The sequence below is a fragment of the Callithrix jacchus genome, chromosome 13, assembly GCF_049354715.1.
Source record: "Callithrix jacchus isolate 240 chromosome 13, calJac240_pri, whole genome shotgun sequence".
NCBI lineage: Eukaryota > Metazoa > Chordata > Mammalia > Primates > Cebidae > Callithrix > Callithrix jacchus.
The window spans coordinates 19,067,507-19,083,686 of NC_133514.1; the positions used below are offsets into that span (position 1 = coordinate 19,067,507).

Genomic DNA, 16,180 nt, shown 5'->3' on the forward strand with positions numbered 1-16,180 from the left:
TGGCTGAGGTAGGAGGATCTCTTGAGTCTAGGAGTTTGAAGCTGCAGTGACCTATGACCCCACCTCTAAAACAACAAACACACAAAAACAACTCTCAAATGTCTTCTTTCCCGAAGTGGTCTGACTCCTGTCAACTTGAGCTCAGACCAAACTTCTTCCCCCACGTCCGCTGCAGTCCAGACAGACTGGCCTTGTTTCTGCTGTTTATACATACTGGCCTCAAATAGACCAGGCTTATTTCTGTCTCAGCATTCTTGCCTTGGCTGGCCCTTTGGCTTAGAACATTCTTCTCCCAGAGTCACAAAGCTCCACTCAAATGTCATCTGGTTAGAGCCCTTTCCTGACCGCCACTGTGCCTGTCTGCCCATTCTCCACCTCACTACCCTGTGTTAATTTGTCTCTAGCACTTGGTTTTTGCTTATTTCCCCTCACTCCTTAAGGGAAGAATCATTGTGTTGTTCACTGCTATGTCATGCCATACCTGGCAAAGTTGGAGCTCAACAATTTGTTGAATGAATGGATTTCATCTTACTCTTGTCTGGAGCAGAAGTTTTTCACCTGGGGGCACAGGCGCTTCAAGAGATCATTCCCTTCTCTTCTACCTCCCATCCCCATGCTGCTCCCAATTATAAATGAAATTAAAGTTTCAGTATATTTATACATGCTATGAATGTATGAGCAATCATATTTTTCAGATTCTCAAAGGTATCCAAAGAACAAAATATTAATCACTAGTTCAGAGTTTTAATTTATAAAGCACTTTTGTATATTTAGTTCTCATTATGCTTATAAGGTTTTTTTCAGTAAAGACAGGTTTTCTCCATCGTTGGTCATGCTGGAAACGTCCGACTTCAGGTGATCTGCCCACCTCGGCCTCCCAAAGTGCTGGGATTACAGGTGTGAGCCACCATATGAGCCACCTCACCTGGTGAAACATGGTGAAACCCCATCTCTACTAAAAACACAAAAATTAGTCGGGAATGGTGGTGCACACCTATAATTCCAGCTACCTGAGAGGCAGAAGTTGCAGTGAGCCGAGATTGTGCCACTGCACTCCAGCTTGGGCAACAGAGTGAGACTCCATCTCCAAAATAAATAAATAAATAAATGAAATAAAATTATAGTTTCTACTGTATAAAGATATTGAGGTGCAGAGAGGTTAAACTTGTTAGAGGTCACACAGATAGTCAATGATGGAATTGACACAAATCCATTCTTATGGATGCAAAAATCCTGTGTTCTTTCTGAAGACAAAGACACAATTCAGAATTCTGGGGAAGTAGGTTTGCATTGGTGCTTACTTTTGTTTGCTCAAAAATTACCAAACATCAACATTTTCCCAAGGATTTTCCTATTTAAACTAGTTTATAAGGCTGCTTTAAGTTTTTCAGTGAATAAACAGTTAGATCAAGCAGTCTTCCATGCAGTCGGCCTCCATTTCAAACAAAATATTAAAGGAATGTACGGACCGAGGAACTCAAAATTATTTTCTACTAGGCTAAGTTGAGCATAATTAGAAAAAGAGAGTTGTAGGAGTATACCTTGAAGCCAAATAAAGATGATATTGAGATCTCTATTTAGGTTTTTTTTTTTTTTTGAGACGGAGTTTCTTTCGCCCAGGCTGCAGTGTAGAGGTGTGATGTCGGCTTACTGCAACCTCCGCACCCTGGGTTCAAGTGATTCTCCTGCCTCAGCCTCCTGAATAGCTGAGATTATAGACGCCCAGCTAATTTTTATGTGTTTAGTAGAGAGGGTTTCACCACGTTTGCCAAGCTGATCTCGAACCCCTGACCTCAGGAGATCCACCCACCTCGGCCTCCCAAAGTGCTGGGATTACAGGCATGAGGCGCCGCACCCAGACAGATTTTTTTTTTTTTTTGGTAGAGATGGGTCTCACCGTTGCCCAGGCTGGTCTCAAATACTTGGCTTCAAGTAATCCTCCTGTCTCAGCCTCCCAAAGCACTGGGATTGCAGGTGTGAGCCACTGCACTCAGCCTGTTCAGATTTTACCTACCCTTTGTTAGAATATATCATTATAGAATATATTGGTATAGAATAATCATCTATTCTGAAAAATCAGTATGATCCTTTTAAAAAAAAAATCAGCTTTCCCAGAAAAGAAAAATTTAAATTCCATATCTCGCTCTCCTGTTCTTTTGATTTTCAAGAGGGGGAAAGAACCCTCCATTATTTGCAGAATTACTACAATGCTTCAATTGTGTGAATTTGGCAGCTTAAGACATTTCACTTCGAGGGCCACATCTGTAGACGATAACCAGACAATGGCTTCAAAAGAGCTTGTTTTATAAACCCCCAGAAGTTATACAGAACATGCCACTTGAAAGAATCGCCTATTCTGGGAGGACACTCAAGATCAAAGAGATTTTTTTCTTCTTTACTAGCATCTATAATTAAAGACCTAATCCTTTATTTCAAGCAAGAAAAGGATTCCCTTTATTGAATTAGTTGTTTTCCTTCTTAAAATCAAAAAATAAAAAAACCCAAAAACAACAATAACAACAACAACAACAAAATAATAAATAAATAAAATCCAAAGGTTGACATCATGTTTTTGGGTGGAATTTTGAATTAATTAGCTTGGGTCATTCTTTGATTTTGATATATTTAAAATGTTAGCCAAATGCAGGAAGGCAAACCATATTTTAAGAGAGCATGGGGCCAGGTGCAGTGGCTCATGCCTGTCATCTGAGCACTTTGGGAGGCCGAGGTGGGTGGATCATCTGAGGTCAGGAGTTCAAGACCAGCCTGACCAACATGGTGAAACCCCGTCTCTACTAAAAATACAAAAATTAGCTGGGCGTGGTGGCGAATGCCTGTAATCCCAGTTACTTGGGAGGCTGAGCAGGGGAATCGCTTGAACCTGGGAGGCGGAGATTGCAGTGAGCTGAGATTGCACCATTGCACTCCAGCCTAGGCGAGAAGAGCAAAACTCTGTCTCAAAATAAATAAATAAATAAATGAAAAAGAGGGCACAGTCACAGTGGCTCACGCCTGTAATCCCAGTACTTTGGGATGCCAAGGTGGGTGGATCACCTGAGGTCAGGAGTTCGAGACTAGCCTGGCCAACATGGTGAAACCCCATCTCTACTGAAAATACAAAAAATTAGCAGGGCATGGTGGCAGGCACCTGTAATCCCAGCTACCCAGGAGGCTGGGGCAGGAGAATTGCTTGAACCCGGGAGGTGGAGTTAGCAGTGAACAGAGATCATGCCACTACTCTCCAGCCCTCCACTACACTCCACACAGTGAGACTTTGTCTCAAAAAAAAAAAAAAAGAGCACATCATTTAGAATTACTTCATCCAAAAAAGTTCTTGTCAGGAGCCTCCTCTGGGAGATTCCTGATGGCTTTGTGTCACACGAATGCCATTTGTGAAAACCTGTGTGGATTATTGCCAGAGTTTATTCTTAGGGACTCTTAATGTTCCAAAGACCCACAAGTATATCAATTGTAGAAAAATATCTAGAGAGGCTGAGTGCAGTGTGGTGCACGTCTATCATTCCAGTACTTTGGGAGGCCTACGCAGGAGGATTGCTTGAGCCTAGGAGTTTGAGACCAGCCTGGACAACTTAGCGAGACCTCCTTTCCACTAAAAAGAAAAAACAATTAGCCAGGTGTGGTGGCGCATGCCTGTAGCCCCAGCTAATTGGGAGGCTGAGGTGGGAGAATCACTTGAGCCCAGGAGGTTGAGGCTGCAGTGAGCCATGATTGTGCAACTGTACTCCAGTCTGGGTGACAGAGCAAAGTAAAACAAACAAACAAATCTAAAGCGTAGTAGAAGAACTTCTTGGCTTATGATTGCCAGCGTCAGAACACTTTGGGTTATTCCTTAACCATAACTGACACTACCATCTCAAAATCTGACCCACTGCCGGGTCAAGGATTGCTGTTATAAAGGAGGATACTCTGTAAACTCCCTTCCTTCATTAAAAATAAATCCTGAATAGAAGTCTGGCAAGAAGAGGTTGTGATGTTGAAAAGAAATAAAAATGTTTTTTGGCTGGAAGTTCTTAACATACTTAGCTGAAGGCTGATAAGGACCTTTGGATCGTTCCCAACCACTGATTTTTTTCCACTATCAAAAAAAAAAAAGTCGGCTGGGCGAAGTGGCTCATGCCTGTAATCCCAGTACTTTGGGAGACTGAGGTGGGCGGATCACCTGAGATCGGGAGTTCAAGACCAGCCTGGCCAATATGGAGAAACCCCGTCTCTAGTTAAAAATACACAATTAGCTGGGCATGGTGGCAGATGCCTGTAATCCCAGCTATTCAGGAGGCTGAGACAGGAGAATCGCTTGAATCCAGGAGGCGGAGGTTGCAGTGAATCTAGATTGTGCCATTGCACTCCAGCCTGGGCGACAAGAGCGAAACTCCAGCTCAAAAAAAAAAAAAAAAAAAAAAAAAAAAAAAAAAAAAAAAGCCGAAAGCCACCAATGACGAATGAAATGTAATTCAGTTTATTCCAGAGGATGAAAGGGATTGATTCCTCCTGGGATTTGAACCTGTCACTCTTCAGAAGTCTAGGTATTTTGCCCTAATCATGAGGATTACAAAATTTTTCAAATAGATGGGCATTTTGTTTTTCCACACGTCAAAAACACTATGTCCAGATTTAGTGTGTTTTTTATTTCTTGAAATGAGTTTTGCCCAAATCCGATCCAAGCATCATCACTGAATGGTAAAGTGCACAGAAGGAACGAAAGAGAACACTCATCACAGCAGTTTTTGAATTTCAGTTATTTCACCTTCCACCAAAAATGTCCTGGATGGCTTAGCTGATTAAGAGTATTACCAGGAGATGGTTTTAATCTACTCAATGACCTGTTTACTTTGCTTAGCTCTGTTCCATGCGGGCCACAAGTACACCTCTCTCGAACTTACGTTTCTAAATAAAGGTGGACCGAGTAATAAAGCATAAACGAAACCATCTCCAATGACAGGAAGATACAACAAGAACTGCTTGCCATGGAAAAGGGACATTTCCACCACCACAGAACTTAAAGGCATTTCATTTAGTCTCTTTTTTTTTTTTTTTGAGATGGAGTCTTGCTCTGTTGCCCAGGCTGGAGTGCAATAGTGCAATCTTTGCTCACTGCAATCTCTGCCTCCTGGGTTCAGGTGATTCTCCTGCCTCCGCCTCTTGAGTATCTGGGATTACAGGTACATCATGCCCAGGTAAGTTTTGTATTTTTAGGAGGGATGGGGTTTCACCATGTTGGCCAGGCTGGCCTCGAACTCCTGATCTCAAGTGATCCACCTGCCTTAGTCTCCCAAAGTGCTGGGATTACAGGCATGAGCCACTGCACGCGGCTCATTGAGTCTTTTCGTTCATTCTTTCCATGTGATCAGTGCTGACAACACAAAAAGAAATCAGTTACAGCCTCCACCCAAAAGGAAATTGGTAAGCAAAGAACAGCAGTTACAATGCAAGTCCTGTAACTGAGGTATGCAGAGACAGACACCTGGGAAGGCAGGAGGGACTGTGCGCAGAAGAGGATGTCGAGGTGTCAGGAGCTGAAGGGCAGAGTGGATGTCATTTTGAACAGCAAATGGCAGAGTAGTGAAGTAATGCAAATTAAAAGACCAACACGAGCCACTTCATACACTATTGTTGTTTTTTGAGATGAAGCCTCAGCTGTCGCCTGGCTGGAGTGCAATGGCACCATCTCAGTTCACTGCAACCTCTGCCTCCTGGGTTCAAGCGATTTTTGTGCCTCAACGCCCTGAGTAGCTGGGATTACAGGCATGCACCACTACACCCAGCTAATTTTTGTATTTCTAGTTAGAGGCGGGGTTTCACCATGTGGCCAGACTAGTCTCAATCTCCTGACCTCAAGTGATCCGCCCACCTCTGCCTCCCAAAGTGCTTGGATTACAGGCGTGAGCCACCACATCTGGCCTATTATTCTTGTTTTAACAAAGGAGGGACTATCAGGCATTTGGAAATCTCTAATGAAGGTAGTCATAAAACTGAACCAACTTTTTTTTTTTTAATCTTACTGCTCATTTCTGTTGTTGAAGAAAAACAGATCCTACAACGAAACTGGAAAGAGAACAGCTTTAGAATTTTAAGTCTCAGTGACAGAGGATCTTCTCCCTGTAAGACATAGAGATGTGGCTTCAACGAACTAAGCACATAGTGCAAGTTTCAAGTTTATGTAAGAGAAAACAGCGTGATAGAAAAGTCTTCTTGGAAACACTGCAATTTTTTTTTTTTTAAATTATGCAACAGGGTGCCATCACAGCCTCCGTAAAAGAGAAACTAATCATTTGTGGCCAGGCTCGGTGATTCCCGCTTATAATCCCAGCACTTTGGGAAGCCAAGAATTCAAGGCCAGCTTGAGCAATAGCAAGATGTTTCTATTTTAAAAAATAAATAAATAAAAAATTAGGCATGGTGATGTGCACCTCTAGTTCCAGCTACTCAAAAAGTTAAGGCGAGAGGATTGCTTGAGCCTGGGAGTTCAAGCCTACTTTCTGTAGATATATAAAAAACTAGATAGATATAGATATATCGAGAGAGAGAGAAACCAATTAGTTTTAAAGTGAGCATAGGCTGGGCACGGTGGCTCTTACCTGTAATCCTAGCATTTTGAGAGGCAAGCTAATCACCTGAGGTCGGGAGTTCAAGACCATCCTGGCCAACATGGCACAACCCCACCTCTACTAAAAATTAAAAAATTAGCTGGGCATGGTTGCGCATGCCTGTAGTCCCAGCTACTTGGGAGGCTGAGACGGGTGGATCACCTATGGTCAGGAGTTTTGAGACCAGCCTGGACAACATGGTGAAACCCCATTTCTACTAAAAATACAAAATTTACCTAGGCATGGTGATGGGTGCCTGTAATCCCACCTACACAAGAGAATTGCTTGAACCTGGGAGTCAGGGATTGCAGTGAGCCAAGATCGCACCACTGCACTCCAGACTGGATAACAAGAGCAAAACTCTGTCAAAACAAAACAAAACACAAACCAAACCACACCAAACAGATTCCTTCTAAATCCCAGTCAAATGTTAAACCAGACCTGGTAAAACAAAACTTTGTATGTCAGTGAGACACCATCGCCACCTTGTGTTCAACAGCTTTCATTACATTCATACTTACTGCAAATGATCACAGGAGGCACTCAGCAATTACAGAATATAGCTTTATTTATAGAATCTTACAAATATAACATTTACAGTCCAGATAAGTTAATTTTATTTTCTAATTTCTTCTCATAATACCTGAGTTGTTTAAAAAAAATACTGTGATGGAATTGCAGAACTGTAAAGGGAAATATGAACAATAAAATCCTAACCTCTCGCAAAAATCAGACAACTATTTATAAAGCAGATGCTCCACATGTTGCCATCTGTTTGGAAGAAGACTTACTATAATCAGTTCATAATTAGTTCTTACGCTACCCAAACAGAGAAGCCTTTTTAAAACCCAAGGTTAAGGACCAATGAAGCACAGCTCCAATTTGACACTAGACACAAAATACCTTTGGGGGGCAAAGACAGGGCAAGTTGCGTGTCAGTGGTGAGGGGAGCAGGAGCAGAACTCCTGTCCCTGCCTCACCGTTCCTGCATCTGACATACACTTTCTTTGCTAATTTCTTAATAGGAGCTGGTGCATCTGGGTGAAAAAGTTCTCCCAACCAACGACTTGCTACTCCTTAGACTTCTACTATGTACAAATACTTAAAACAGCAAATTCAACACCTAAAAAGCAAAATAAATTGCCCCATTTTTGACTTATGAGGCACAGCGGTTGCCACAATCAGTGGCAACTCAAGTCCGATGATGTGAGCGTCTCCACCTCTCCTAAGCTCCAACTAGAACCAACCTCTGCGCCAATTACAGTTTAAAGAGGATTTCCCTTAGAGGAAGCTGTCTGTCAAAGGAAATTTCTTTAGGTAATATAGGTGCGCACAGAAAGGGAAAGCACACTATTTCATATTTCATTTTTCAATTTGTTAAAGATTATAGCTTTGAGCTCCTCTTCTAAACTAGAAATCCACTAACTCTAACTTAGTATTCTACCCCAAGACAAAGGGAATTATGTTTAAGGAATGGCGGGGTCTACTGGGAATGCTAAAATTACAAATGTAAAACATCAGTGCGACTTAGGTAAAAGCAAAATCTTCCAGAGTCTTACACTTTTGAGTTATTTTCTGCTAGCTCCCAAAGCAGTTTGAGAAAAATAAAACAGAAAAGACGAAGAACCATTTTAAAACAACAACAATATTGACAATACAAAAAGTTAGATTTCAACATTCAAGGAATGGGTTCTTTGGTAAAACTGGACCATAACCCTACCAGGAGTCAGTCCTGATATTTGATCTAGACTCTCCATCACTGAAATCTTCCTTCTTCAGCATATTCTCAAATGTATTGAAGCCAACAGGCAAAATAAGAAAAAAACTTAAAAAGTATCATCAGCAGTTTTCCTGCTCATGCTCTTTTCAAGAATATTCCTGGTTTGAGAGATGTCTCCCAAGAAGAGAAAACAAAATCGATGCTGCTTGTGATTACTGAGAGTGGACAGCTTTTCTGTGTGAGAAGAGAAAAACTCAGGCATTGGTAGTGAACCAGTACTCCTGCCAGCCATGCACGTGAATCAGTTTGCAAACATGGCCCCTGAGCTGCAACTGCGGGCACCACGAAGAAAGGCTTCTGGAGAGACAGGCTCCCCAAAGTGGCTGAAGAATCTCACATTATCAATATGATAATAATAAATCAATTCACCTAGTGAACCTGGAGATGAGCTCCCCTGGAAGCCAGCGCTCGGAGGCAAGGGCTCCACAGTGCCAGAGGCTGGCCTACAGTTTTGCAGACAAGTGTCTCCAGCCATTTTCTGAAGAGAGTTAGATCAATTCATATTCAATTCAATACAGGATTCGACTTTTTTTTTTTTTTTTTTTTTGGCAAGGAAACAGTAACCTAGACAGGTCATTAAAAACCATGTGCAGCATAATCATTAGGCCCGCCATTCTGCAAACATCTGTGATGACCTAAGTGAAGTCAGTGACCTTACATTTCAGAGACCCCTGTTAGTCATGCTTTGATTTATGGAAGCAGCAGATCCTAAATTTTGCCTGCACTGATTCCATTTCCGATTACCCCTGTCTAAGTACAGCATAAACGGCACCCCAGTTCTGCAAGTCAGCTTGCCACTCTGCAGACATCTCAACGGGAGGCGGACAGTTTGTGCAGTCTCCCCTCTAACACAAGGTCTCAAATGTGCTCCGAATGTGCTTCTAGGGAAGCAGCTACCAAGTTTCGTAAAAGACGGCGGTCGGGAAGAGGAGGTAAGAATCACAGCCAAACCAACTGTTTTTTTTGCAGACAGCCTGACCCTTTGTTCTATCAGTGTTCATCTAAAAGAGGTCCAGGCAGCCACACCTCCACGTTAGCTCACCTGACAGCCATGAAACACCAGGTGCTGTTACCAAATCAGTAACCGGCCAGGCATGGTGGCTCATGCCTGTAATCCCAGCACTTTGGGAGGCCGAGGCAGGTGGATCATCTGAGGTCATGAGTTCGAGAACATGAGTTTGAGATCATGAGTTTGGGAGGTGAATCATCTGAGGTGATGCATTCGAGACCAACCTGGCCAACATGGTGAAACCCCCTCTCTACTACAAATACAAAAACTAGCCAGGCAGACTGGCTCACGCCTGTAATCCCAGCTACTTGGGAGGCTGAGGCAGAAGAATCACTTGAAGATGGGAGGCAGAGGTTGCAGTGGGCTGAGATCGAGCCACTGCACTCCAGTCTGGGTGACAGAGCAAGACTGTCTCAAAGAACAAAAACAAAAAAACAAAACAAAACCAGCATCTCAGTAGGAACAAGTGACCATCTGGACAAGACACAAGCAGTGGTTCGACTTCCTCTCCCTTTCAGGATGAACCCTGCTTCGCCCCTCACCCTGCTCATCTGTTCCGACTTCAGGTTCTCTTTGAGAGAAGTAATAGACAATTAAACAGACTGAAAAAATGGGAAGGCTTCCTGTCTCCTGTCTCTTCTTTCTGTTGGCCAGCTGGAGGTCCAGGGTGCCCAGCTAGAGTCATGGCCCCATGCTATGGATTCACCTCTTGATATTTCTAGCCAAGTTATAACCACTGGCTCTATTTTTGCATTGTTGGATAAAGGATTCAAAACCTTTAAGCACTGGTTCCAAGAGAAGGAGGCCAAGGTAATCAGAGAAAAAAGTCAGGCTTGTCTTACAAGCTGCATTCAGGGTCCAGAGTCACTGAGAGAAAAGGAGATGAGGAGAGGGCAAGAGGCACTAAGCTAGAGGCTGGTAACCAGGGCAGCTTATTCCTAGGATAGAGCATTTTACAAACGGCCGACATTTGAATGCAGGAATACAGTCTGTGTCAGTTTTGAATGGAAAGGCCTCTTCTGTGGTGCTTTTGGGACGCTGAGTCCTCGGGCTGGGGATCGGGCAGCCCAGGGCCCGACTTCCGGTCCCACAGGCTCTTGGCAGGGCCCTACCCAATCTGGATCTGTCCTGAATACATGGTGAGGACCAGCATGATGGTGAATCCAGTCAAGAGGCCCAGGTTCTGGATGACAAAGGGAATCAAGATGCTGCCTTTCCTTTCATCCTCTTGGCAGACCTCATTCATCTCAGGGAACTGAGAAAGAAGCGAGAAACAAACAAACAAAAAAAGAAACAAATAAATAAATACATAACTTTTTTTAAAAAAAGAAGCGAGAAACAATATAGCTGCAATTCCTTCCTTAATCTTGTAAGCCCAGGGCAATTCAGTGATGGAGACATAGATCAGGTTGGTTTGACAAAGAAAATTAACAGGGCCAGGAGCAGTGGCTCACTAATCCCAGCACTTTGGGAGGCTGAGATGGATCTGAGGCGGGTGGATCACCTGAGGTCAGGAGTCCAGGACCAACCTGACCAACATGGCAAAACCCTGTCTCTACTAAAATACAAAAAAGTTAGCCAGGCATGGTGGTGGGTGCCTGTAATTCCAACTACTTGGGAGGCTGAGGCAGGAGAATTGCTTGAACCTGGGAGGAGGAGGTTGTGGTGAGCCAAGCTTCATACCACTGCACTCCAGCCTGGGCAATAGAGCAAGACTCTGTCTCAAAAAAAAAAAATTAGCTGGGCATGTTAGTGCACACCTATAGTCCCAGCTACTTGGGAGGCTGAGGCAGGAGAAAGGGAATAGCTTGAACCCGGCACACAGTGAGTGGAGATACCACCACTGAACTCCTGCCGGGACAACAGAGCAAGCCTCCATCTCAAAAACAAAATTAAAAAAAAAAAAGAAAATTAACAATAGCAGGTACCATGTCTTTCCAACAATGTAGACAAAACGAAGTATTCAATATGTATGTGGCTCTGGAGTTCAGAGGTTGGCTAAACATAAATGTACTCTGATTAAAAAATAAACTTTTTATTCTAGACTTCTTTTTCCCTTCTTGAGACAGGGGCTCACTCTGTTGTGCCCAGGCTCGAGTGCACTGGTGCGGTCATAGCGCACTGCAGCCTTGAACTCCTGCTCTCGAGTAATCATCCCACTTCTGTGGGGTGGAGTAGCTCCACAGCTGCCTGCCACCATGCCTGGCCTTCCTGTGGACTTTAAATACTTGAAGAGGTCTTTTTTACTACCAAGATGTTATAAACAGGTTAGATGCAGTGGCTCACACCTATAATCCCAGCACTTTGGGAGGCTGAGATAGGAGGATCCCTTGAGGCCAGAAGTTCAAGATCAGCCTAGGCAACACAGAGTGTCCATTCAATAAAAATTCAAAACATTAGCGGGGTATGGTAGCTGGAGCCTGTAGTCCTAGCTGCTTGGGAGACTGAGGGAGGAGGATCACTGGAGCTCTTAAGTTCAAGGTTGCAGTGACCTATGATCACACACTGCACTCCAGGCTGGGGAAGAATGGGGCTCTGTCTAAAAAATAAAATTAAAAATTAAAGAAAAAGATATGCCCTTATCCACCATGATCAAGTAGGATTCAATCCGGGGATGCAAAAATAAAAATAAAGAAAAAAAAAGATATGCCCTATGCATTGAAATAAAAAAGGAAACAAACCCAAGTGTTGCTATTATTGTTCTAGGGGTAGTATAATAACGGGTAATTTTCTTTTCTTCCTGCCCCCTCTTATCTGTATACAGCTATTCTATAAGAATTAAATAAAGGCCATAGATTGAGTATAATCATTTTCCTTAACGACATATGCTAACAAAAACATAAATTTTCCTCCTTTAAAATCTAATGCCCCCTTAAAAACCACTGAATGGTAGGTACACCTTAAACAGACGAATTCTGTGGTGTGTGAAAGAAAGCTAAGAAAACCGTGATTAAAAACAAACTACTGGCCAGACTTGGTGGCTCACGCCTGTAATCCCAGCACTGTGGGAGGCTCGGGGGGTGGATCACCTAAGGTCGGGAGTTCAAGACTAGCCTGGCCAACATGGTGAAACTCTGTCTCTACTAAAAATACAAAAATTAGCCGTGCGTGGTGGCGCATGTCTGTAATCCCAGCTACTCAGGAGGCTGAGGCAGGTAAATCGCTTGAACCCAGCAGGCGGACGTTGAAGTGAGCCAAGATTGCGCCATTGCACTCCAGCCTGGGAGATAAACCTAGAAAAAAAATACCTACATAGCGTCCCCTTAGCTGCCCTCCCATCAGATGAACTATGAAACACTTACCATATCAGCCAAAGAAATATACAAGAACATTCCTCCAGCCAGCGCAAAAATCCAGTTGGCAGAGAAGTGGCTGCCGGCCAGGATGCCAAAGGCCAGACCCAGGTAGCAGCAGCAGGCAGAAAGGAAGTTGAAGAATAGAGCCTGTTGGATGCTCATCCCAGCGTTGAGCAGGATAACAAAGTCTCCTACAGCAGGGAGAAAGAGAAGAGAAGGAATGATGAAAGAAGAGTCAGATGGGCGTGGTGGTGTACACCTGTTAATCCCAGCTACCTGGGAGGCTCAGGTGGGAGGACGGTTTGAGCCCAGGAGTTTGAATCCAGCCTGGCAACAGAGCGAGAGACAGTCATACAAGGTCTTGGGAGACAGAGGGCACTGATGACATCAGGCTGCTAAATGTGTGGGTGAAAAACAATCAAGACGGCCCCAGACTGAAGACTGAAGCGACAAGACAGGCCCTTGAACTTCCTGTTCAAACCCGTCTCCGTTTGCCAAACTGGCCATGTACCCAGCCTAGAGGCTGAAAATCTTTCCAGGATTTTAAAAATAGATGACCAGCTGGCACTGGCCTCCTCGTTTCTCTCTGGATTTGTGGTGAAACAGAAGGAACGCCCTTTCTCACAACTACCATGGAAACAAAAGAGAGATCGCAAAAAGTGAAGTGATTTGCCCAAAGCCTCAAGTCAATAACGGCAAAGCCAGAATTTGACCCTCAGTCGCCCCTAAGCCTCTGGACTAATTACTGGCTTTTCACACACTCCCTCTGATCAAACTAAGTCCCTCCTACCCCCTGGTTCATCCACCTGCCAGGCACCTGAGCTTTGGAAGATGAACAGGCTGGAAGAGAGAGCCTCTACTGAGTGCTCAGAATAGCACCTGGCACATGGGAAGTCCCTTTCACCTTTTGTTTTTCTTTAATCCTCACCATAATTCTAAAAGGGGGTGCTCTTACTAACCCCACTGTATAGATGAGAACTGAGCCACTGCATGTGGGGTTAAAAGGAAACAAATAACTTTATAAAAACCCCATCATTTAAAATTATCTATTTATTTTTTTGAGATGGAGTCTTGCTCGGTCACCCAGGCTGGAGTGCAGTGGTACAATCTCAGCTCACTGCAACCTCCACCCTCCCGGGTTCAAGTGATTCTCCTGCCTCAGTCTCCCAAAGTAGCTGGGACTACAGGGGCAAACCACCATGCCCAGCTAATTTTTGTATTTTTAGTAGAGACAGGGTTTCACCATATTGGCCAGGCTGGTCTTGAACTCCTGACCTCATGATCCACCTGCCTCAGCCTCCCAAAGTGCTGGGATTACAGGCGTGAGCCACCACACCTGGCTAAAATTCTCTAACTGTTAAAAAATGGTGATTAGAGTCCATGAAGCTTTGGTGGCATGTTAATCAGTTACAATAAGCACTGAGAAGGCGGGGAGATGGGAGCAAGGAACTGGCCACAGGAAGGGGGACTGCACCATCACCTGAGGGAGCACCAGTAGAACGGAGGACGCACGCTTACCCAGCTCGTGTGGGAACTCCTCACAGAGGATGGCCACTGAGGTGCTGATGCCTTGGAAAACTGACACAGTGAAGGAGGCACCGATGGCCAGGCCGTCGATGAAATTGTGGAGGCCATCGCTCAGAGTGATCATCCAGGCCAGAGTGCCGATGTCAGAATAGCGGACACCTTTCAGCCAGTAGCAAGCGCTCTGGGATGCCTGCAGGTCCTAGGAGAAAGCACGCATGGAGTCAAAGGCTGGACTACGTGCCTTCAAGGTGAGCCTGAGGCAACCCCTTAGAGGCTCCGCCAAGCAGCGGGTGGCCCACTGACCTGCACAGAGAGAGAGCCCACAACGACCTTCTCATCCACCACAGGCACCTTGCCATCCAGCTCGCTGTTGCAGTGCTGAGGAATCATGTGGTCCAGGTCCCCGTTCTGCAGCTTCTCCATCACCCCCTCCTCCTGGTCCTTCTTGGAGGGAAGCGTCTCGGAGGCATAATGGCTGTGGCCGTGATGATGCTGGAGAGGCAGCAAGGAGAGCTCAGCATGACATTCACCAAAACCACAAACCTGACGGAGCACCTGCTCCAAGGAAGCGCTCCATGCACTGGAAGACCTCAGTCCTACCACTAAAGAGGACACAAGCAGGTCACCTGCTTAGAAATGCTGTAAAAGCTGTTCTATGAAGCCATGGCCAGGCACAGGGGCTCACACCTGTAAATCCCAGCACTGTGGAAGGCCGAGGTTCGAGAACTGCTTGAGCTGAGGAGTTTGAGACCAGCCTGGGCAACAAAGGGAGACCTGTTTCTAAAGCCGTACCAAGTGCGAAGGCCCTGGCGTCAGACAGATATCAAAGCTGCGGCCTCAGGGCAAATGCTTATTCCAGCAAGGCAGCCACTGCTCAAATATTTAGAGCTCCTCTCTTGCAATGGCTTATCTCACTCAATTCAGCAGCTATTTAGGGAATAACTGCGTGCCAGCCACTAAAGATATCTTTCTGAAACTGTATTGTAATAGTCAGTCCTGTTTCTCTGCAGTCATACTTCATACATAATGAATGTATGTTATCAAGCCCTTCTCCCCATCCTGGAAAGATGCAAATATATTAAGGAAAGCATCTAGAACAAAACAAAGGGGATAAACTACTGCCGAGAAGGCACACTGGCCAGATCTAGTTTCTGGTCTGGCCTCACTTCAGGAGGTGAAAAGGGATTATTTCCTCAAGAAATTAGAGTTTCATGAAATTTTTGATACTGAGCTAACACCATCACCACCACAATACATCGACATTTTCCTGAGATGGGTGCTTTCCCTAGAAGAGCTTCCTTCAGCAACAACTGCGCCTTACCTCATTTTTCTGCTTAAGAAGAATCTTCAAGATCTTCTCTGTGAAAAAGAAAAGATAAAAGCCCCCAAACACCACTGCAGACTTGGAGACATAATAATCTTCCAGAGGGTTGAAACCAAAAGCCTGTGGACCCAGGAAAACAAAATGAGTTTTTAAGAAGATAAAGCGTCTTCGCTGGTCCCCCTCCTATCTCTTAACTACTTCCTTGACTCTAGGAGAGGAGACAGACGTACTGGAGGAATTCTGCCATCTACCCATCCTCTTTCCAGCAAAAATCTAGTCCTGGTGTTTCCCTGATTTGATATCACCAAACCCGCGAGGTTCTTCTCAAGTTTATTTGCTGACGCAAAAGACTGATCATCTGTAGAATTTTAATTCCAGAAAGAACAGCCTCCAATACGGTTTTCTACTTTTGATTTCTCTTGGTGCTTTGCTGTGAAGGCATTCTCTGCCAGCAGATTTCATATTGAAGGAGCAGACACTTGTATTTATTTTCATCTTATCTAGTGTTCCTGGCTGACCTGCCTGTAAACACAAAGGGAGATGGGTAATTATACTTTCTAAAATGGGAAACCCATTTCTCAGTTAAATAATAAGAACTGCAGCGTCTTCCTGTCCGCAGACCTCCCAGTGACCACAGAA

At 44.4% G+C, this 16,180-nt stretch overlaps 1 protein-coding gene across 20 annotated transcripts in view; it reads right to left on the minus strand.

Annotated features, from left to right (window-relative positions):
• Positions 1 to 7,151: 7,151 nt before the first annotated feature.
• Positions 7,152 to 16,180, minus strand: part of SLC39A14 (solute carrier family 39 member 14) — a 53,642-nt gene continuing 44,613 nt past the window's right edge. For all 20 annotated transcript variants that reach the window (XM_035270033.3, XM_078347268.1, XM_002756852.6 and 17 more), the window contains 5 exons: positions 15,539 to 15,661; positions 14,521 to 14,709; positions 14,209 to 14,416; positions 12,697 to 12,881; positions 7,152 to 10,649 (listed from right to left, as the gene is read on the minus strand). In XM_035270033.3, the coding sequence (XP_035125924.1) occupies positions 10,503 to 10,649; positions 12,697 to 12,881; positions 14,209 to 14,416; positions 14,521 to 14,709; positions 15,539 to 15,661 (852 nt within the window). In that variant the 3' untranslated portion in view covers positions 7,152 to 10,502. The remainder of the gene's footprint in view (positions 10,650 to 12,696; positions 12,882 to 14,208; positions 14,417 to 14,520; positions 14,710 to 15,538; positions 15,662 to 16,180) is intronic.